The 21267-nt window shown below is 60.5% G+C and overlaps 3 protein-coding genes across 10 annotated transcripts; 1 reads left to right on the top strand and 2 right to left on the bottom strand.

The window, feature by feature from the left end:
• Positions 1–96: 96 nt before the first annotated feature.
• On the bottom strand, positions 97–10721 carry LOC142035815 (P-selectin-like). 7 transcript variants are annotated; one of them, XM_075038346.1, is made up of 18 exons: positions 10555–10718; positions 9954–10044; positions 7293–7682; positions 7088–7195; positions 6789–6971; positions 4312–4497; positions 3994–4179; positions 3678–3863; positions 3355–3540; positions 3036–3221; positions 2717–2902; positions 2393–2578; positions 2059–2244; positions 1688–1873; positions 1408–1530; positions 964–994; positions 704–759; positions 97–516 (listed from the first exon to the last, which is right to left on the bottom strand). In XM_075038346.1, the coding sequence occupies exons 1-17, from the start codon at positions 10657–10659 to the stop codon at positions 705–707; spliced, it is 2760 nt and encodes a 919-aa protein (XP_074894447.1). In that variant the 5' UTR covers positions 10660–10718; the 3' UTR covers positions 97–516; position 704. The 7 variants fall into 7 exon arrangements, with proteins under 7 accessions (XP_074894447.1, XP_074894446.1, XP_074894450.1 ...); XM_075038345.1 differs by having other exon boundaries at positions 97–499; XM_075038349.1 differs by lacking the exon at positions 3355–3540 and having other exon boundaries at positions 97–759; positions 10555–10721.
• Positions 10722–11163: 442 nt separating this feature from the next.
• Positions 11164–16410, bottom strand: LOC142035820 (1-phosphatidylinositol phosphodiesterase-like). The gene is given in 3 exon segments (XM_075038366.1): positions 11164–14696; positions 15113–15385; positions 15388–16410. Coding segments are annotated over 2 exon segments (1023 nt in total). The 5' UTR covers positions 16271–16410; the 3' UTR covers positions 11164–14696; positions 15113–15245.
• A 1298-nt stretch (positions 16411–17708) lies between these two features.
• Positions 17709–20308, top strand: HTATIP2 (HIV-1 Tat interactive protein 2). Of its 2 annotated transcripts, XM_075038344.1 has the most exons (5): positions 17712–17919; positions 18003–18110; positions 18238–18375; positions 19140–19201; positions 19784–20308. In XM_075038344.1, exons 1-5 carry the CDS (start codon positions 17746–17748, stop codon positions 20007–20009), a joined length of 708 nt encoding a protein of 235 aa, XP_074894445.1. In that variant the 5' UTR covers positions 17712–17745; the 3' UTR covers positions 20010–20308. The 2 variants fall into 2 exon arrangements, 1 of the variants encoding a protein (XP_074894445.1); XR_012651962.1 differs by having other exon boundaries at positions 17709–17919; positions 18238–19201; positions 19784–19974.
• The last annotated feature ends 959 nt before the right edge of the window (positions 20309–21267 follow it).

Raw genomic sequence — 21267 nt, 5'->3', positions numbered from 1 at the left:
GGGGCCGCTGCCCGCCGCGGGGCTTCGCTTCCAGGATCGGAGACGGGGGCCGTCCCCACCCGCACCCAGACACACAGAGGCAGCGGCTCGTTAGACACAGGCGTTTTATTCAGGTCCCGCTGACACAAGCCCGTCGCCAGAAGCGCGAATGGGGGTTGGGGGGGGGAGCCACGGGGGGGCACGTCCGAGGGCAGGGAGGCAGCTCCGTGAGGGGAAGGGCCGGGCGGCAGCTCCGTCCCCAGAGCGCGGTGAAGGCGGCCCAGGGCCCCAGGCGGGTCTTCAGAGGTCTTCACAGGTCTTCACGCGTGGGTGGTGCAGGAAGGCAGCTCCGCTCCCCGCGGGGGGGTGTGGGGTTTATACACGCAGCGTGGGGGTGGTTTCCACCCGTCGCCAGCGGTCCGGACTGCGGTCCGGGGCGTGAAGTCCCTCTGCGCCCTGGCAGTAGCTCCCGCTGGGTCTGCAGCACTGGGGGACGTGGTGGGTTTTGGTCACGGCCAGGCTGGAGGCACAGGAGAGCTGGAGCTGGTGTTATCCCCTTCGGTGCAGCACAGAAAGCAGCATGTCCCCCCTTTGGGAGCACCCCAGCCAGGAGGATAGCTGCCCAGGTGAATTTTCCACACATGACCCCCAGAAGAAGCGTGGGGGAACGTCTCCAGCACGCTGCGGGAGCGCAGGGTGCCGCGAGCACCTCGCCGGCGCTCACTTTACAGGTTGGCGTCGTAGGCTGCGTTGGTGAAGATGCCCGGCGATCCTAGGTCACTGGAAAACAGATACAAGGGGGTCACCTTGGGGGAGAGGGCAGGAGCGTGAAGGGCATGGGTTAAGCAGAGCCCTGTCAGCCCCGAAGATGCTCCCACTGCACATAAAGGCAGCCTCACGCAGGCAGATCAGGGAGATGGGGTGACCGCAGGGTTGTGACAGGCACAGGGCAAGAGCCACCCTCCTGCAGAGCACAGCTCTCACCTGGTGGGGTTCAGGAGCTGCTTCTTCTCCTCTGATAACAGTGTTAAAATGTCCACATGGGTAGTGCAGATAGAAAAGAAATAACCACATCTGTTTAGTGAAGGACTTGAGAAGCTGCAGCAGCAGCGTCTGAAATTGAACCAAGTTTGACAAGCATGGGATGGAGCAGGGAGGGGGAGCTGAAACAACTGCCTTCTTCCCCTTCGCAATTAAGGTGTTTTTCTGGCTCTGCCCTCCAAACCTGGCTGCTGACACGTCCACCTGGACAAACTGCCAAGGAGGTGCAGCCAGACCAAAGCAACTCACAGCAAATAAAACACATGGATTGAGGCAGTCACACTGCTAAACTCTTCTCACCATCACTCCCCTCCCCTGGACCTCTAACCCCCTGGGCTGAGAGCCCCCAGCCAAAGCAACGGTGGGCTGCAGGAGGTGTTTCTGTACCTCTGTTGCTGAGCCGCTTGGCGAGGAGGGCAATGAGTGTCCCCGAGAGCACAATACCAGCTATTGCCAGAGCTGTGCCGCTGCTGTAAGCCAGGACTTGCTTTAAGAAGGGGGCACTGTCCTCTGAAACAGATCCGCAGACCCACAGGTTAGAAAGTTGTCAGGACTTCAGAGCACCCAAACTACTGGGGTGCCCCCCACCACATTCAAGATGTGCTGCAGGAAGCTGGACACACACACACACCCCCCAGTGCTAGAGGAGCAGGGGGTCCCACCATACCTGCACAGACAGGGGGACGCCTGGTCCAGTTCCCTGTGGCCGCACACCAGAGCACCTCTGCTCCCATCCGAACAAACCCCTCCTCGCAGGAAAAGGTGCATGTGGAGTTGTAGGTGAAGTTCCCATGCACATGAGAGCAGCTCAACTGGCCTCTGCTGGGGGAGTCCAGCACCGGGCAGCTGATGGCTGGAGATAAAGCACAGCAGTAGTGTCAATAAGACAGGACCAATGGTGCTGGGATTGGGGACATGTGGGCTTGGGAGCCAGAGGACGAGCTGCCATGGACTGGGGGTGCTGAGAGGAAGGGGATGCTGGGGAACACAGTCTGCTACAACAGAGCACTTTGACACACGTGTGACCACAAAATCTACCTTTGCATTGTGGGGCATCCCCCGTCCAGGTCCCTGTGGCCGTGCACTCGCGGCTCTCCGACCCCATCAGCACAAACCCCGTCTGGCAGGAGAAGGCACATGTGGAGCCAAAGGCGAAGTCCCCATGGAGGTGGGAACAGTTCAGCTCTCCCCGGTGTGGAGCACTGAGCACTGGGCAGGCGATGGCTGCAGGGATAGAGATACATTTCAAGCAGGAGCCTGGGGACTACAAGGCTACACTGTCAGGACAAGAGAGGACCAAGAGAGGTCCAAGACACCTGAGAATATCCTAGGGTCAACCCAAGGCCTGTGACACCTTGAACAGCAGCTCTACCTTCACATCGTGGGGCATCCCCAGTCCATGTCCCCATGGCTGTGCACTCGCGGCCCTCCAACCCCATCAGTGCAAACCCTGTCTGGCAGGAGAATGCACATGTGGAGCCAAAGACGAAGTCCCCATGGAGATGGGAGCAGTTCAGCTCTCCCCGGTCTGGAGCACTGAGCACTGGGCAGGCGATGGCTGCAGGGATAGAGATACATTTCAAGCAAGGAGCCTGGGGACTACAAGGCTAAATTGTTGGGACAAGAGAGGACCAAGACACCTGAGAACATCCTAGAGTCAATCCAAGGCCTGTGACACCTTGAACAGCAACTCTACCTTCACAGTGTGGGGCATCCCCAGTCCATGTCCCCATGGCTGTGCACTCACGACTCCCTGACCCCATCAGTGCAAACCCCATCTGGCAGGAGAAGACACACGTGGAGCCAAAGGCAAAGTCCCCATGGAGATGGGAGCAGTTCAGCTCTCCCCGGTCTGGAGCACTGAGCACTGGGCAGGTGATAGCTGCAGAGGTAAAGACACACTCCAAGCAGGAGCCTGGGGACTGAGAGGCTAAACTACTGGGACCAAGAAGCTGGGGTGACACTAGGATGTTCCACAAGGTCAATGACACCCTGAGCTCTAGCAGCAGCTCTACCTTCACATCGTGCGGCATCCCCAGTCCATGTCCCCATGGCTGTGCACTCGCGGCTCCCTGGCCCTGTCAGTGCAAACCCCGTCTGACAGGAGAAGGCACATGTGGAGCCAAAGGTGAAGTCCCCATGGAGGTGGGAGCAGTTCAGCTCTCCTCGGTCTGGAGCACTGAGCACTGGGCAGGCGATGGCTGCAGGGATAGAGATACACTTCAAGTAGGAGCCTGGGGACTACAAAGCCAAACTGTTGGGTCCAAGAGGCTGGGGAAAATGCTACTGTCACCCCAAGGCCAGTGACACCCTGAGGTCTAGCAGCAGCTCTACCTTCACATCGTGCGGCATCCCCAGTCCATGTCCCCATGGCTGTGCACTCGCGGCTCTCTGGCCCCGACAGCGCAAACCCAGTCTGGCAGGAGAAGGCACACATGGAGCCAAAGACGAAGTCCCCGTGGAGGTGGGAACAGTTCAGCTCTCCCCGGTCTGGTGCGCGGAGAACCGGGCAGGCGATGGCTGCAGGGATAGAGATACATTTCAAGCAGGAGCCTGGGGACTACAAGGCTAAATTGTTGGGACAAGAGAGGACCAAGACACCCGAGAACATCCTAGAGTCAATCCAAGGCCTATGACACCTTGAGGAGCAACTCTACCTTCACAGTGTGGGGCATCCCCAGTCCATGTCCCCATGGCTGTGCACTCACGGCTCTCTGACCCCATCAGTGCAAACCCCATCTGGCAGGAGAAGGCACACGTGGAGCCAAAGACGAAGTCCCCGTGGAGGTGGGAACAGTTCAGCTCTCCCCAGTCTGGTGCACTGAGAACCGGGCAGGCAATGGCTGCAGGGCAAAAGGCACACTTCAGGCAGAAGCTTGGGGACTGGGAGTCTAAACCGGGACCAAGAGGCTGGGGAACGTCCTAGTGTCACCCCAAGGTCAATGACACCCTAAGCTCTAGCAGCAGCTCTACCTTCACATCGTGGGGCATCTCCAGTCCAGGTCCCCATGGCTGTGCACTCGCGACTCCCTGACCCCATCAGTGCAAACCCCATCTGGCAGGAGAAGGCACACATGGAGCCAAAGACGAAGTCCCCGTGGAGGTGGGAACAGTTCAGCTCTCCCCGGTCTGGAGCACTGAGCACTGGGCAGGTGATGGCTGCAGGGCAAAGGGCATGCTTCAGGCAGGAGCTTGGGGACTGGGAGTCTAAACTGCTGGGACCAAGAGGCTGGGGAATGTCCTAGTGTCACCCAAGGTCAATGACACCCTGAGCTCTAGCAGCAGCTCTACCTTCACATCGTGGGGCCTCCCCCGTCCAGGTCCCCATGGCTGTGCACTCGCGGCTCTCCGACCCCATCAGTGCAAACCCCGTCTGGCAGGAGAAGGCACACGTGGAGCCAAAGGCGAAGTCCCCGTGGAGGTGGGAACAGTTCAGCTCTCCCCGGTCTGGTGCACTGAGCACTGGGCAGGTGGTGGCTGCAATGAGAGAGCAGGTCTTAGAGACAGGATAGATGATGTTAAAACTAGGGATTAGGGCTGAATCCCAATCACACAACCCCAAATCTATGGTGACATGTCTTTGATTTACCTTTCTCACCCAGACAAGTCTCGCCTCTTCAAAAACAGTAGTAATGTAGTTGGTACAATAATTTTTCTGCGATACAAATGATTTCCGGGGGGGGGGGGGCAGTTGCTGCTCTGCCAGAGCCCTGCTTATCCCCTGCACTACCCCAGGTCACAGCCCCCAGGACGAAGGACCACAGCTGCTGCGGTCCTACTCGCCTCCCTCCCTGGAGGGGGAGCAGATCCCTGCCTCCATCCTTGTCACAGCAGCAGGTGGAAGGACACCCAGATGGCTTTGGGACTGTAGGGGACCAGGATTTGATGACTGTGATGGCATCCCCAGGCTGTTCCCAGGGTGTGCTTCACTGCATGCCAAGGCAGCACCCAGTGTTTGCTGGGGTGAGCAGCTCCACTGCCTGCAGGACCACTGCAGGTTAGTGCCAGGAGGACATCTACCACCACCAGCACCCAGCCCGGGTGAGACAGTCCCCATTCCCTGTACCTTCTGCTTTCAGACTGACACCAAACACTTTCCTTGGTAGATTTTTCCTTTCGCAGCTATTTTACGGGCAAGCCTGGTTTCCCACAGAATCCCCAGAGGTGTCTATTGAGGCCTCAAAACCCAGCATTGAAGCACCCCCCAGCACGCAGCCCAGGCTCTAACTTCACAGTGCAGCAGTGGGGGGAGACCCTGTCCAGACCTTGCCAACCATGCACTGCAGTCACCTCAAACCCCTCCTGGCAGGAGAAGGCATACATGGAGTTGAAGGTGAACATGCCTGTGCAGGTGGGAACAATCGACCCAGCCCCTTTCGGGGGCAGCCAGCTGGGGGCATGAAACAGCTACAGGCAGACACAGGGCAGGGCATGTGAGGGCAGGACAGGCAGCCTTGTTCTTCACGGTGCCCACAGCACCGTCAGCTTCACCGCAGCAGGAGCCTCTGCTTGTTTTTTTGAGTAAACCCAACTGGCAATGCTTGCTAACACAGCTTCATTATCAGCAAAGGCTACTGACTCATCTGATTCTTTACAAAAAAAGAAAAATCAATCATATGTACAGCCAGCAGGAAAAAACAATATGCTGGGAAAGCAAGCCTTTGGGAACTTGGAAATCCTGGAGCTGGCAGGCTCAGCCCAGCTTGCCTGGGGGGACTGCCACAAAATTGGGACCCAGCTCCTGACCCTGCCATCGCTGGCCACAGGACAGTCACATCACATCTCTGTTCCCCTTAACCACAGAAAGCTTTGCTGGTCTCAGCTGCCTAAAGCAAGCTCCGTGTTGGACCACAGGCCCACCCAGCACAGGCATCATCATCAGCACTAACTTCAAGGCACAGTTGTTTTTTTTTAAAGCATATATACAGAGACCCTGTCCACCCCCTGACCCCTCCTGCTGGGTCTCCCAATACAGAAGGTCCCCAGTTCTGTCCCATGTCTGCTCCAATCCTCAACTTGTCCCATCCTCATGCAAGGCTGCAGATGCACCATGCAGTGGCACAGGGAAGGTGGAGCAGGGCTCTTACACCCCCCAGAAAAGCCCAGCACCTCTCTGGGGTGCCTGGCACCTAGCTGCAAACCCTCAAGCTGCTGACAAGAAGACTTTCTCTGCCCCTGCAGCATAACATACCACAGCTTTCTCTCCTTTGCGGTTTCCTGCCCCTCTCTGTCCCTCCCAGCTTATATCTAACCTCATCTCATGGGTCCTCACCCGTAGTCAAGGTGCCCCAGCCCTGCCAGATTACACCCTTTCCCTGGCTGCGGGATGGCAGCCCCACTTCGCTTTTCTCTGTGGACCCCTGAGATGCCGAGCACTATCCCAAGGCAGATTGGGGTGGGGTTGGGGTGGGCTTGGGGAGATGGAGACTGTGCCACCCAGGGCGATGGAGGTGCTAAGACACCGTTCTGCCCCCGCGCTCGGCGCATGCAGGGTGCTGGCACCTGCACGGGATTCAGGACAGCGAGCAAGAGCACTGGGACAGCCAGGGAGAGCAGGGGGCTCATCCAGAACTCACAGCCACTCTGCCCATCGCAGCCTCATCGGGAAACCACTCTCCGCATGCAGCACCAGGAGCTGCTTCCCCAAAGGGCAGGAGCACGGCAAGCCCAGCCCATCGCTTGCCTGAGCAGCATTGGGCATGCAGGGCTGACCCCCCCAAAGCATCGATGCCGCATCCCTGAGACCCCCAGCCCCTGGCAGGCCCTACCTGTGCACGTGGGGGTGTCCGCTGACCACTGCTGGGAAGGCAGGCACCGCAACATGCCCGCCCCTCGCCGCTCGAACCCCTCCTGGCAACCAAACACGCAGGTGGAGTTGTAGCTGAAGTCTCCGTAGGGATGGCTGCAGTTCATGCTCACTCCCTTGGGCTCGAGCTTGGGGCACTGCACAACTGGGAGAGATGCGGCACCGCCAGCCCGTTAGGAGCACAATGAACTTGCTCGCTTTGCCGACGGGGCTCAGGCTCTCCAGCAGGGAAGGAGGGAGGGATGGGGATGGGTGGCTCACCGTCCTCGCACTCAGGGCCATGGAAGCCAGGGTAGCACTCGCAGCGGTAGCTCCCGATGGTCTCCACGCACTCGCCGCGCTGGCTGCATGGGAACGGCTGGCAGGAGGCTGCGCACACAGAGGATGGTCATCAGGAGCCGCTAGCCACCCTGCCGAGATCCCCAGCCCACCTGATCCAGGTCTGTGCCGTGGTCCCCCTGCTCACCCCGGTAGCACAGCGCCTTTTTCTTCCGGCTGCAGGGCTCGTCATTCCACTTGCCCGACTCCCACTGCCTCTTGATGTAGATCTCCACGCAGTCCTGGTTGGAGCGGCGGTTGTTGGGTTCCCCGTCTGCCCAGTTCTCCGCCTCCTTCGTCAGCGCCTTCCTGGTGCCCACCCAGGTCCAGGTGCCGCCCAGCTTGCGGATGCCGATCCAGTAGTAGCGCCCATGGAAGGGCAGGGTCTCGTTGAGGTACTCGATCTCCTGCTTGTTCTGGATCGCCACCAGGTCGGTGAAGAAGGTCTGGCAGTAGTTCCTCGCCTGCTCCCACGTGTAGTCCCCTTGGTCACTGTAGTGGTACGTCCAGGCACCCACCTCCACGCGCGTCACCGCGCCTGTGAGAGAGGTTGATGTCTGGGATCGACACAGAAAGGATGGAAGCCAGGTCGGGGATGGGGTCCCTTGGGACATGAGGGTGGGCTAGGGCTGGCATCAGGGGTAGCTGGGTGAGGGGACAGGACGAAGGGCCAAGTGTGGATGAGAATGGGGCTCTAAGGCTACACGGAGACCTGGGTGGATCAGGCATGGCAGAAGGAGCTGAGGTAGGACAGAGGGAGACAGCACAGGGATGAGGAAGGTGGAGGAGATAGGGTGAAGGCTGAGACAAAGGGCACCATGGGATGGGGCAGGCAGAGCGCAGGTGGCAGAAGAACCCCAAGCAGTAATGCCAACCCCTCCTCTAGCACAAGGGGTGAAAGCCCAGCCCCACAGCCCTGCTCCCTTGCCCACAAAGGTTTCCCAAAGGGGAAAACCCAACATCGAGATGGTTCCTTAAACATGGTTCCTTCCTCAAGCGCAGAATTGTGCCACTTTGGTTTTCTTGCTTTACACTTCTACAGGAGAGTCAGCTTGGAGCAAGACAGAGCAATGAGCTTGCCCTGACCCCAAAAAGCATTTGGATCCCAAGCTGCTCATTTGAAGCAGAGATGGTCTGAAGAGTCTTGTAAAACAAGTATTGCAAAACAACATCTTGCAAAAGTCAAGTTCACATCCTGGTCATGCCCACCAGTCAGGGCAAAGCCAGAAATTAACTGGAACCCACACCCAGAAGTGAAGGGCACTTTGCTGAAACCCTGCTCTTATTTACAGCATTTCATACCACAACTTGATGCAATCAAAGGGGGTTAGCCACAAAAAAAAGCTTCCTCCCTCCTCCCCAGAAGCAGGTATCTCCACAACTGCAGAAAGTGATACGGGGATCATATCTCCATCTGTGCATAAAGTGAGATGGGGATCAAAGTTTGCTCCAACCAACCAGCCTAGGGTACCCTGTGTCTCAGGAGAGCATATCACACTGTGGTCATGCAGGCAAAGGTCTGGGCATCACAGATTAGATGGAAATCTAGGGCTTCCCAACTCTAATTAGGGCTCTAGTTTGGTCAATAATTACGCATTTTTCTAAGAAAAATTCCTATAATTTGTCTGCTTTTCCTTGTGAAGGAGCAAGCTATCCACTTTGTTCAACAAAACTGAAGCTGAGGAAAACGTGGGCTTCAACAACAGCCCCTTGGGAGTTTGGGGCTGCAGGACAGAAGCTCAGGGCACCTCCTGGGAGCCTGCCCCATCCTCACCTCCCACCACGCACCTCCTGGCCCTCGCTACCTCCGCAGCATGGCTCAGGGTAGCCGCCCTGCTACCCTCACACACCCCATCCCCAAATTGAGAAGGACCAAGGGAGCCCATCTTCTACATGCCCATCCTCCATGTGTTCTCCTGCCTCTTTCTTCCAGCTCTACCAGTAACACCATCTCCATAGCACAGCTCCTCCCCGCTACTTCCCCTCAGCCTTATGTTACCTCTCCCTGGAAGCTGAACCCACAGGTGGGTGCTGTTTGCCTGCATTTCAACATCTCGGCTCCCCTGGCATCCCCTGATGCCTTCCCCCAGGATGCTGCTCAGCACCCACCACATTTGGGGTGCCTTTGCGTTTTTGCTTTCCCCTCAGAGATAAATCTCAGCCTCCTCCTGACACTTCTGCATTTGCCTCTGTTCCTTAGCTCAATCACGAAAGGTTCTTTGGAAAATAACCCAGCTCATGGAGGATCTCTAAGGACAGAGCAGGCACCAGCAATTTTTGCTCTATGCAATGCCAACATGTGAAGGAAATACCCTACAGGCAGCAAAACCAAATTAGTTGCTACTCTGATTTCTTCTCCTGATGACAATTAGCAGCTTTAACTCTGTGTGGTGCTGCCCCAGCTGTGCTCCCCACCCTTGCACCTGTGGGTCCTGTGGCTTCGGCTATGCCCAGCTCCGCAGCATGGGCATGGGCGTAGGCAGGTGGTAGAGCTGCTGATGGCTTTCTCTAGTTCATGGTTCAATGCACCGGCTGCCACGCTGCTTTTGGGGAACGAGATGCCCTGTGAGGACCCTGCGCATGGCCTGGCCCTCCCCGGGGGAGCACGGTCCTGCGACAGGTCTGGCTGGAGGGACCTGGGCAGACACAGCCCCATCCCAGCCCAGAAGGATCCAGTCCTGGGACTGGCAACCATGGGGAGCGTGACTGATGAGCCCCCAAAATAATATTGCTGCCCTTCTCCAGTTTCCCGGACCTGCAGGCTCCTTGGCAGCAGGGTCACGCTGGGCTTACCGAGCGGGTGGCTTACCCCATGTAATGGCAGCGATGCCCAGGTAGCAGATGCCACGAGAGCCCAGAGCCCACATCCTCCCAGCAGACCGCAGTCCCGCAGCAGTGCCCTGCATGCCAGGGAAGAAGGCGTGAACATGCACGTCCCGCGGAGGCTCACGCACCCTGCCATGCACCCACACCGCTGCCAGGAGGTCCTGGTAGCCACAAGGGCATGTTGCTTGTGCCAGCTTGCATGCAGGCACATGCGGTGCCGCTGGCCAGGCTCTGCTGCTGAAAGTGCCCCTCCAGCGAGGCACTTTGGGGGGGCTGTGCCCACAGCACAGCTGGGCAGTGGGAGAGGCCATGCCAGCAGTGCAGTTCACTCCTGGGGAGCCCCTAAATCCAGGGCATGCCCTGTGCCCCCCACCCCTCCCCACCCACCCCAGGGGTGGCATCTGCCTCCGCAGTGGCAGTGCCCTGAGCGCCTGGCACAGCCTCGCTGCCCGGGGCAGGGTCTCTCCAGGGCAGCCTGAGTCCATCCTGCAGGTCCCCGGCAGCGGCACAGCAGCCCTGCCCTCCACTAACCCCCTTTGCCAGGCAGACCCCAACTCATCCCCAAGGAAAAGAGCAAGACCTACCATGTCGGCACCGCAGACGCACCTTGCCCAGCTGCCGGCAGCACCAGGCGCGTCTGGCCCTCGGCAGGCAGCAGCGCTCACACTTCCTCCGAGTGTGCAGAGCATCGCTCCCTGCCCTTGGCCTCTTCCCCTCCCACCCCAGCCTGCTGCCAGCCCGCATCCTGCCCTGCACCCCCGCCTCCCCCGCTGCGGGGCTCTCCCACCCCTAGAGACCCCGTTCCCAGCCCGGGGCTGGAGGGGAACAGCGGGGTCAACCCTGGCCGCGGCTCTGGGGGGACTCAGCTCGGCATCTGCCCCATGGCACGGGAGCTGGGTGCATCCCCACGCTGCCACGGGAGCCAACTCGCAATGAGCCGGACCTGCCCGAGCCCCCCAGGAGGTGCAGAAGGGTCCAGCCCCGGCCCATGCTGCCCAGGGCACCGAGACCTCTCCGACCCACCAGGTCCATGTCGCAGTGCCCACGCTGGCGGTTGGGGGACGGAGGAGGGACGAGGTGTGATGAGGTCCCACACGGGCTGAGCGGGAAAGTGGCTCACAGCCTCCCGGCTCCTGCGGCGGATGCTCTCCTCGCTCGCAGGCGTTTTGCTTTGGCTGTGAATCTTCATATACTGTTTATAAATGTTACTTACACAATGTATTTTCCTGTGTTTGCTTTTAAATCTTTATGAGAAAGATCCAAGAACATGCCAGAGGAACTTCCCGAGTTTTAAATGTCCTTTATGAACTTCGCCGATGCTTCAGGAACATGCCTCATTGTTCCACCTCCCGTTGGACCATTCTTGAATCACCACAAATCTTTCCTTACCCTGTTCTGCTTCTAATTAATTAATTACCTTGGCAGGGTTTTCTGCAGGAATTACCCTACTCACTTCCAGCTAGACTAAAGCGAGAGCCGTGCAGGTCACATGCAATTTCCAGTTCCAGAGAAATTGATGCTGTTCCAGTGGGACTCATGCTAGACAAAAGGAGGAACCCATCCCACAAAAGCCATAATGCACTACAGTAACTTTATATTTGACCAATGTAAATGAAACTCAGTTCCTGTCTCTGGATATCTTTCTTGCAAAATGTTTTACTGTAATTATCTATTTCTGTGGAATTGCTGAGGATGAGCCTGTACGTCCAGTAATTCAGGAGCGCTCGCTTTCTAGCAGCTCACGTGCAGAGGGTGCACAAGGGAAGAAGCAGCGGGGCAGGCAGAGAGGCTGAGGGGCAGCTGCTGGGGCAGGAGAGCATCTCCAAACGCTGAGGATCACCTGGGCAGGGTGGGAGCTGCCTCTCCCATGCCATGGGAGACCCACTGGGAGTCAGAGGGGTGCTCGCAGGTGCATAGCCCCGGGGGGGAGCAGGCTGTGCCCCTGCCAGTTTCACTTCTTCTGAGACCCGACACGGTAGGGCAGAGCAGTAGAAAAAAAAATAGTCCCACCTTTATTTTTGTAACTACAAATAGCTTCTGGTATTGTTTAAAAACCAGAAACAAGGTGGCTGAGACCCAGAGGCTGCCACTGTGAAGGGCGGAATGTGGCCAAGTTCAAAGCTGCTTGTAGGGACAGGTACCCTGTGCCTGTGGGTACCTGGGCTTGGAGAGGGGGGTCCTGCACGCCAGGACTGGTACCGAGGGTTGCTTTGCAGGTGGTGGAAAAAGGTACACATGGTGGGAGGGAAAGAAGACCTGAATCAGCTCTGCTGGGAGCTGGTTAATCACCAGGTTAATCACCCTTTCTCATCTTGGGTGGTTTCCAAGGCTGGCTCCCCAGGAAGGATTCAGGATGCTGCTGCCCCACTTACCAAGGAAGGGCCCGTCCCTGCCTTACGGGCTAAGCAGCACAGGGATTTCCCAGGCAGCGGGATGGCACATCCCGTCCCCCCAGCTGCCTTCTGAGGGCACAGCACAAGCTGTGAGCCAGGGCTTCGCTCAGCAGGAGCTTAAGGGAGCAGGTACAAAGACACTTTCCCATGTCACGTCCTCACTATCCCTCGGCCCTGCAGAGATCTGGAATAGAAATGTGCCTCCTTTGCTGCATCCCGGTCCTGAGCCACAGATGGAGGCGATGCTCTCTCTCGCGAGAGCCCTGCCGCGGGCTGTATCTGTGAGGAAGGGGCACGGTTGCCCCACGCATGCCTCGGCACCACTGCCGAGGGTGCCATGCAGCCAGTGGAGTTGGGCAACCCACACACAGGCTGCGACCGCAGGACTCGCTGGGAGGAAGCAGCTTGACCACCGCAGCCGTCACTGCCTGCCCAGGCTGATGCTCTGCTCCCTCTCGGCATGCTCGGCTGTGCTGCGGGCAGGGTATCACGCACAGGGCAGGGTGCAACGCCTGCACAACTATCCTGACGGTGCTGGGACTGCCCCGGTGTCGATGGGATCCACGGTGACAGGGGCTGTACGTGCTGCATGGGGAGGTGGGTGCTGGCAGAGGTGGACAGATGCCCCAGGGCCAAGTCCAAGCTGCGCCCTGCACTGTGTCCCCAGGGAGTCCCCAGGACCTGGTGGACGGAGATCCTGGGGGCAGGGGGTCCAAGAGGCACCCCCGTCACCAGCACGCCGCAACCCCCCCGCAAAGAGGCACGCTTGTGTTGTTTTCAGCAGAGGCTCCTGCCCCACGACGGCACAGCCTGTTCCCCTCCTTATGCAATGTCCCCCGGCAAACCGCAGAGGAACCGAGTCACCCTGACACAGCCCGCTTGGCTCGGCTGCGCCAGTGATACAGCGGACACCTTCCTGGGGAGAGAGAGCCTTCCTGGTGATGGAGAGCCTTTTAACCAGGCACCGCTGCCAGCTGGGTACCCCTGCCCGCACTGCCTGCCGGCTCCCTGGCGTCTGGCAGCAGCAACATGTGCGTGGCACAGATAAGGGTTGGCCAAGCAGGATGCCGGGGGCGCAGATAACGCTGAAGTTATCTCACCGCTTCTGTGGTAGGCAGTAAACAAGCAGCTCTGCCCTCCCTGGGAATCCCAAGCAGCGCCTCTGCCCTGCCAGCGAGCCAGGGCACAAGGTGTGTATGGGCTGCTGGGGTGCAGCTCCAGGGATGTGCTGCATCCAGGCACAGCCCCGTAGCCATCCCTTACCCTAAGCAAGAGCAGAACCACCCAGCCTGCAGGGCTGCTCCTGGGAACTGCTATTGCTCTGCCTGCACCCTGCCCGGCTCCCCACAGCACTGTGCATCCCTGGAAGGCTGGGACAGGCCACCGACCCACCTAGCCTGCCCCCCGAAGGCACCTGTCTTCCCAGCACAAGAATGATGCCTAGAGATGTCACGTTGGCTTGGTGTGGGGGGCAGCCGATGGAGCAGGCCACCCGGCACCCTGGACAACACCAGTGCTTCTGTCTCGTGTCTGGTTTCATGCAGAGATTTCAATCTTCTCCCGTCTCACAAAGCAAGCCCAGAGACAGATTCCTCTCTTCGTCACCTCCGTCACCCCCTGTGGGCTATTGCCTGCTCCCCTCCCATCCTGCTCTTTGCAGCATGGGCTCTGTCCTCCTCCGCTCCCCAAGCAGAGCTGCCGCAGCCTGCCTGGAGCCAGGGCATGAACAAACTCAGCCAGCCCCAAGAGCGGTGTCTCCAGCCAGGGCCAGCTCCCATGGAGCAAACAATGTCTCTCCTCCAGCCAGGAAATCCTGCGGCATCCCCTCCGGCAGGCACTGAGCCCAGCTGCATTTTCCCTTGAGACAGAGGCATCCTTGAGGACGCTCTTCACCTTTTGGCAGGCCAGGGCTGAGCTTTCCTCTTCTCCTTCTCACATCTCTGCTTCAGTGCAGCCAGCAGTTTGATGCTTTCTCCCCTGGGGTCTCGGTTATCTCTCTGCTCCAAAGAGCTACTGTGCACTGCAACTATTTAAATTGCTGATTTATTTTCCGCAGGTAGAGCAGGCTCTGGCACAGCGTACGTTTTAAGGTCTTTCTTACGTCTCAACCACTTTGCTTTTGTGGATCTACAAACTGCCGCGTCCATGCTGCCCGCGCTGTTGCAAACCGCTGGGCTTTGCCCTGCGCAGCATCCCCTGGATGTGCGACCCTGGGGACGGGGTAGCCCCATCTGAATTGCCGCTGCCGTGGCCATCCAACTCTCCGTGCACAGGGTCAGAGGCGCCTGCTGAAGCTGCTTCTCTCTAACAGTCCTGACTTTTGGGGCAAGCCCCTGCAAGAAAAAAACAAAAGCTAAAATAACGCAGGGAAGGATGTTCCTAACCATTTGTTGTCGCCTTTGAAATTAATTTCTCCTCCTCTGACCTCTCGCAGCTCTGCTTCAAGAGCAAGATGGCTACAAACACCAATTTAACTGTGCTTTGGCAATGGGCAGAGGGGTACAGGCTCTTTCACAGCTGAGCAGCAAAAGCAAGAGGTTGTTTCTGCTAGGATATGGCAAGGCAACATAGGGAGTGCTTTCCTAGCTTCTTTTTTATTTACCCTTGAAAGGAAAAGGACTGTCTTGCAGAGAGGCATTTCGGGTGGACTCACTGGCCCAAGAGGAGGCAAGGCAGGACCTTCTCCCTCCACCCGTCCCTGATGCTCTGCTGGGAACCCAGCTGGCCCAGCCCCACGCCAGGACCCTACCTGGCTCCTCAGGGGAGAGCAGCGGGCAGCTGCCCGGGCTGCCTGGCTCCAACCGCAGCCGCCAACCCTCCTCTGCTGCCTCCGCTGCTGTCACACCGTTGTCACGCGAAGGCTTCCCGGTGCCCAGCAGGAGCTAGAAACCCGCTTTCGCTCTACGGGAGCTGACGTCCTTCGGCAGAGGCGTGGAGCCGGGAGCAGCGTCCGTCCCGATGGACGCCGGCGCGGGCACTGAGCGGAGCTGTGCCGGCTGCGACGCCCATCCCCTCTGCCGTGGGGGTGCTGTAAGGATGCCGTGGGGGTGCCAGGGGCCACCGTCGAGTGCCCGCCGGCCCGTGGGGCGTTGCTCTCCACAATGAGCCGGAGGAGCCCTGCTCCGGGGAAGTCCATGATGATCACCCCCCAGCGCACGGGCTGCCCCCCCCGGCGCCGCAGGTGCTGGTAGCAGCGGGGGTTCACAAAGCGGGCCACCTCCTCGGGGCAGGTGAAGAGCCCGTTACCGGAGCAGAAGGTGAGGTGCATGGTGGCGGGGTCCCCGCCGGCCGCCCTCTCCAGGTGCCGCCGCGCCCGGACCCACTTACGCTCCAGCGAGAGCACGTTCCAGGCGTCGCTGATGCTCAGCTGCTCGTAGGGGATGCCCAGCACCTCCCGCGCCAGCGCCTCCAGCACCACGATCTTCCCCCGCACCTGGCCCAGCGTCGGCACCTCTTCCCGGCACCACACGTGGCCCCGGCCCTCTTCCAACAAGCAGCGGTGGAGCCGGGCGGCGAAGCCGGGCCGGGGGAAGATGGGCAGCTCCTCCTTGATGCGCATGAGCACGGCCTCGCCGGGGTGGGCGCGGAGGAAGCGCAGGGTGCGGCGCAGGACCCCCCGCAGGCTGGCCCGCTGGAAGGTGCAGAGGTGGTAGACGTGGAGCTCGCCCCGCGCCAGCTTGCAGCGCACGTCCAAGAAGCGGATGCCGGCTGCTAGCTGAGCCTCCAGGCCCCAGCTCTGGCACCGCAGGCGCCGGCCGCCGAACAGGCTGAGGGAGTCGTGGGTGCCAGGGATGGAGAGGCGGGAGAGAGGCAGGGCGTCGGGGAGTCTCGCCATCCAGTCGGGGCAGCAGGCTGCCGGCTGGGGCGTGCAGTCGAACGCCGCGCTGCGCCGGCAGCGCGCCTCCATACTGCCAGCGCGGCGGGCGCCCCGGCGCCTGGCCGGCCCCACCAAACCCTGCCGCAGAGGAGAAGCAGCACCATGAGCGGTGGGAGCGCTGCATGGCCCCCATGCATCTCGATCGCGCCCCTCCCCAGGGGTACCCCCACCATCCCACGCACCCCTTAGCATGCCACGCGTCCTGCGCCCCATGTACATTGATGCCCATACCCCGTGCTGTTGTACTGTACGGTTCCCCTCCCTCCCTCAAGCATCCCCCATGCTCCTCGCCCAGCCCGGGGCTGTGCCATCCCGCCACCCCCAAACTCTGGCATATCCCAGCCTCCTCCTCTTGCACCCACCTGGCTTTGCCTGCGGCAGCGGAGCGCAGCCCGCCGGACGGGGCGCACGGCCGTGGGTGCCGGCGGCACACTGGCAGGCGGAGCGGGATGCCTGCCATTAACCCGGTGACGGTCATGACGCGCGTCCTGCCTTGCACGCGGCACGTGCGCCGGGGATTCATCCTCAGCCAAGGAGAACGCTTGGCGGACATGCTGGGCTGGAAAATCACCTGGCTGATCCCGAAAGCAGCCATTCAGGCCTCTACACCTCCCTTCCCAGGAATCAGGAAAGACGGGATCAAGGTGCCCCAGGGCCCCTTGACGCTGCCTGTGGGAGCGGCTGTGCAGAGCCCCCGGGTGCCCACGTGCCCGCTCCAGAGCCATGGCCTGGCTTGGCTCCCGGTGGGACTTGGTCCCCCCCCCAGAGCGATGACTGCCATCGCCCCTGTCAGAGGGACAACGGCCAGGCAGGGACCTGGAGCAGGGGGTCTGTGCTTGCCAGCATGTCCCAGGACCTGCCTGGTGAGGGTCCCCCGGGAAGCGGGCTCTGTCCCCTTGCTCCTCGGGCACCGGCAGCTGCTTCACGCCAGAGTCACCGCAAGGCTGCTCCGGGCAGCCTGGGCTGCCATCACCAGTGGGGTGCGAGCCCTGCGGCCACGGCCAGGTCAGGAGCTGGTGCCCGGGGAGGGGTGACTCACCTCCTGTCCGGGGGACACGGCTGCGGGGCACCCCGGTCAGCAGCGCACACCGAGCCGGGGGGTTTTTGGGGAAGAGCCGCCCGGCAGGTCACAGACCCCTCTGAGCATCCCTCCCAGGACACATCCCCTCCACTCCAGCCGGGAGAACACAGCGATCCTCCGGGGGTGCTTTCTGCCGCACCGCAAGGACATCAGGAGGGAGGACAACCAGCACCCGTCTGTCCGAGGCCGAGGGCTGTCCCCCCTGCTCGGGGAGCGTGGGGGGGGGACACACACGACACAGAGACCCTGCAGCCTCCGCGGGCAGCCTCCCCCCAGCCCCTGAAAAACGCCTTATGTTTAACTGCGGCTTCTGCCCGTCGCGAAGAGCCCGGCTTAAACCCCGGGCAGCCGGAAGACGAAGCCTCCGGCTGCGCAGCCGCCGCCCGCCCCGGGCCCGCCCCGCCACCGCCTCCGCTCCCTCGACATGGCGGCGGCGTCAGGCGGCGGCGGCGGCGGCGGGGCCTGCTTCGTCCTGGGTGCCTCGGGGGAGACGGGCCGGGCGCTGCTGCGGGAGCTGCTGGCCCGGCGGCTCTTCGCCAGGGTGACGCTGGTCGGGCGGCGCCGGCTGAGCCTGGGCGAGGAGACGGAGGCGGCCGTGGTGCGCAGGGCCGGGGGTGCGGATTCCGGGGGGGTCCTGAGGAGCGGCCGGGGTGGGCGCGCTGACCCTCGGCCTCCCCGCAGGAGCAGGCGGTGGTGGACTTCGAGCGGCTGAGCGAGCACGCCGCCGCCTTCCAGGGACACGACGTCGGCTTCTGCTGCCTGGGCACCACCAGGGCCAAGGCCGGCGTGGTGAGCGGGACCCCCCCCCATCCCACCTCACCTCACCCCGGGGGATGGTGGCAGGGGGCCTGCCCGCCCTCGCCCCCCGCCTGCCTTCTCCCTGCCGCGCCGACCCTCCTCTCCGCTTTCCCCGCAGGACGGCTTCGTGCGCGTGGATCGGGACTACGTGGCGCAGGCGGCGGAGCTGGCGCGGGCGGGGGGCTGCAAACACTTTGTCCTGCAGTCCTCCCGGGGGGCAAACCGGGACAGCCGCTTCCTCTACCTCCGCGTGAAGGTGAGGGGGCAGCTGGGGTGGGCTCCCCGGCGCTCCTGCGGGAGTCACAAAATGCCGGGATGCTCGGGAACGAAGCGGGAGCTGAGGTCTCGAGAGACGCAAATGGCTCTGGGGGTCCTCCCGGTGCTGGGGGACGAGGGAAGGGGGCTGGCTGCACAGGCGTGCAACTGGCTTCGTCCAAAGCAGCGCGACGCCTGCACGCAGCGTCCGCCTCCCTCTTCAAACCCCAGAAAGACCCGCGGGGGTCTCCAGCCCGGCCCCAGCTGCGCAACCCCAAGCTGGGATGGACGGCGTCACAGCGAGGTGGGGAGGCTCAGGGCTGTGTCCAGCTGAGATGTGAACTGTCCAGAGGGAGAGAGCCCAAGGGCTCCCCAGGTGGGACCGTACCCATCGCGAAAGTTTTCCCAGTGTGTTGTGTGCTGCAGCTCCCAACATCTGCTGGTTTTGCTGCTGTCTGCCGGTGTCCTGTGCCGCATCCCCAGGCTGGACACTGTGTCCAGTTGCTGTCTCAGGAGCGTCCAGTTGCAGTTAGCGTGATGGTTGCAAGGGTGCGCTGCTGACTAACGGTCAATGTGTCCACCGAGGACACTCGCCCCACCATCGCTGCTCGCTGCCCAGGCAGTGCCTGCCCTGCACCAGCTTTGCACTGGCATTGGTGCCATCCTGCACACAGCTCGGCGACTCTCCCCCCGATTCACGGGGTTGCAGGGATGGTGCTTGCAGTCATCCTTGTCTCCTTTCATCCTGCCCGACTGCTCTGACAGGGAGAAGTGGAGAACCTGGTCCAGGCCGTTGGTTTTGATCGCTGTACCATTCTCCGGCCAGCGTGAGTAGTGGTGGAGGAGGGAGGGCACAGGACTCAGGTGGAGGGCTGCCAGGGCAGTGGGCTGGGAGATGGAGAGAGAAAGGATGTATAAGTGGAGGGCTGGGGAGGGAAGTGGAGAAAGCCACCAGGTGTAAATGCAGCTCCCAGACAAGCACACCGCTTCCCAGTGCTGCAGGGAGCGAGCGCAGCAGTCTCCCAGGGCCCATCCCAGTGCTAGTGTCACATGCCATGCAAGGAGAGGCTTGAGTTGAAAGCAGAGGTTGGGGGACATAGGTCAAAACTTGTCTCTGCACAGACCTTGACCTTACACGGAAAGGGGATACTCACCTGTATCCTTGCAGCTGTACTGTGCTCTTGCTGCCTGGGAGAACTGGCATCCTGGTTTTGGCAGCACTGCGGGGAAAGGAGTTTAGCGTCCCAGGGCTCAGCTCAGTCACTTTTTGGGACCCTGCCAAAGCCCCATGGCCCCCATGTGCATTTATCAAGCTGGGCTGGGCCACCAGCACACCGGGAGAACCCAGTTGCTAGCTTTGCCCCGGGGGATGGTTTCAGCCTGACCCACCTTACCTCCTCACTCTGCAGGGTGCTGCTGTGCAACCGCCAGGAGTCCCGGCCGACAGAGTGGATGGCCCAGCAGTTTCTGGGTGTTGTGGCTCGGGTCTTCCCCACTGCTTACTCAGTGCCTGTGGAAACGGTGGCCAGGGCTATGGTGGCCACTGTGCTGCAGCCAGGCGAGGGGAAGGTGGAGGTGCTGGAGAACAGGGCCATCCACGAGCTGGGAAAGGCAGTGCCACAGCAGGGCACGTAGAGCAAAAAGGATGGGCAGGAAAGAGCTTTGATTCCTTGGCCCGTTCAGATGCGCTTTGGGGCCGAGGATGAATGCACACGTGGGAGAGGAGCGGGCTGCTTGCATGGCTAACGTGGAGATAGAGGTACACTTCTTTGCATGGCAGCTGATTCTGGTGATCAAAAATGCAGCTCCTGGCTGGTGGGTGAGGAGAAACTATGTGCTCTGCTGCCTGGATCCAGCATGCAAATCTGGCTAAAAATGGTGTAATCCAGGCAATTTCTTGAATTCAGGCTGTAAATAAAATCCTATGAGTGGTCTGTTTGTGCCAGCTTTGTGTTGAAATTGTGTTTGCCTGCTGCACATTGCCAACCCAACCGCATCTGTTCACAGATTGTGTCTTTTGGTGACACTTCAAGGAAAGCACACGGGCAAGTGGCCATGCTGTAGACAGCCACAGGACAGCAGAGATGGTGAGCAGCTGCCTGTGCTGAGGCTGCACCCCACAGAGCACACGGTGGCACCAGTGCCGCTTGGATAGCGGAGTTCCTGCAAGCTGCGCAGCAGTTTCTTCTGTGCCTGGGGTGCTGGCTCTGCCCGCAGTAGGTCTCTGCAGACATGCGGCATGTGCCTCATCCTCATCGATCTGCTCTGGGTGCAGAGGGACTGCTACAGGGATGCTGGTGTTCAGATCCAGGCTGTCACTTTAGTACCTATAGTAGCATAAACACTGTGCAAATAATTGCATTAACTTGAAGACACCTGTCACTGCTGGCTCTTCTGGGCTTTCCTTATGGACACAAGTGAACCAGAGCTCAGCCCTGTTCCCAAGGGTGCTCTGTGTGTGCAAGAGGCCAGCCTCATGCACATCTTGGGGTGGGCTTGCCCCTGCCCCACACTGCCGGGGTGCTGGAAGGGGAGCAGGTCCCTGCTGCAGGCACAGAGCAGGCTCAAGGAGCAGCACTGTGTCCCAGCTGCAGCCCTGGCTGTTCTCAGGCTTCATGCTTGGGGTCGAGGAACTTGGCGGCTCAGCAGCTGGGATGCAGGACTTACGTGACTCCCGAATTCCCAGCTGGCCAGAGTCCTAGTGCTCCGGGTAATGCTGCTTTCTAGGGTTTTCTCCTCTTCGACCTTACCCGTGGCTCCTGTGTCAGTGACTTGGATGCAGCAAGGAGAGGGAGCTGGGATCCCCCGGCTCCTTCCTTCTGCACAAGTGTTTTAATATCAGGCTGGACCTCAGAAGCTTGGTGGAGGCAGTGGGATGGTGTAACCCCACACT

The sequence above is a fragment of the Buteo buteo genome, chromosome 10 (assembly GCF_964188355.1).
Source record: "Buteo buteo chromosome 10, bButBut1.hap1.1, whole genome shotgun sequence".
Lineage (NCBI taxonomy): Eukaryota > Metazoa > Chordata > Aves > Accipitriformes > Accipitridae > Buteo > Buteo buteo.
The sequence above is the reverse complement of the archived record's forward strand: the minus strand, read 5'-3'. Positions and strand labels throughout refer to the sequence as shown.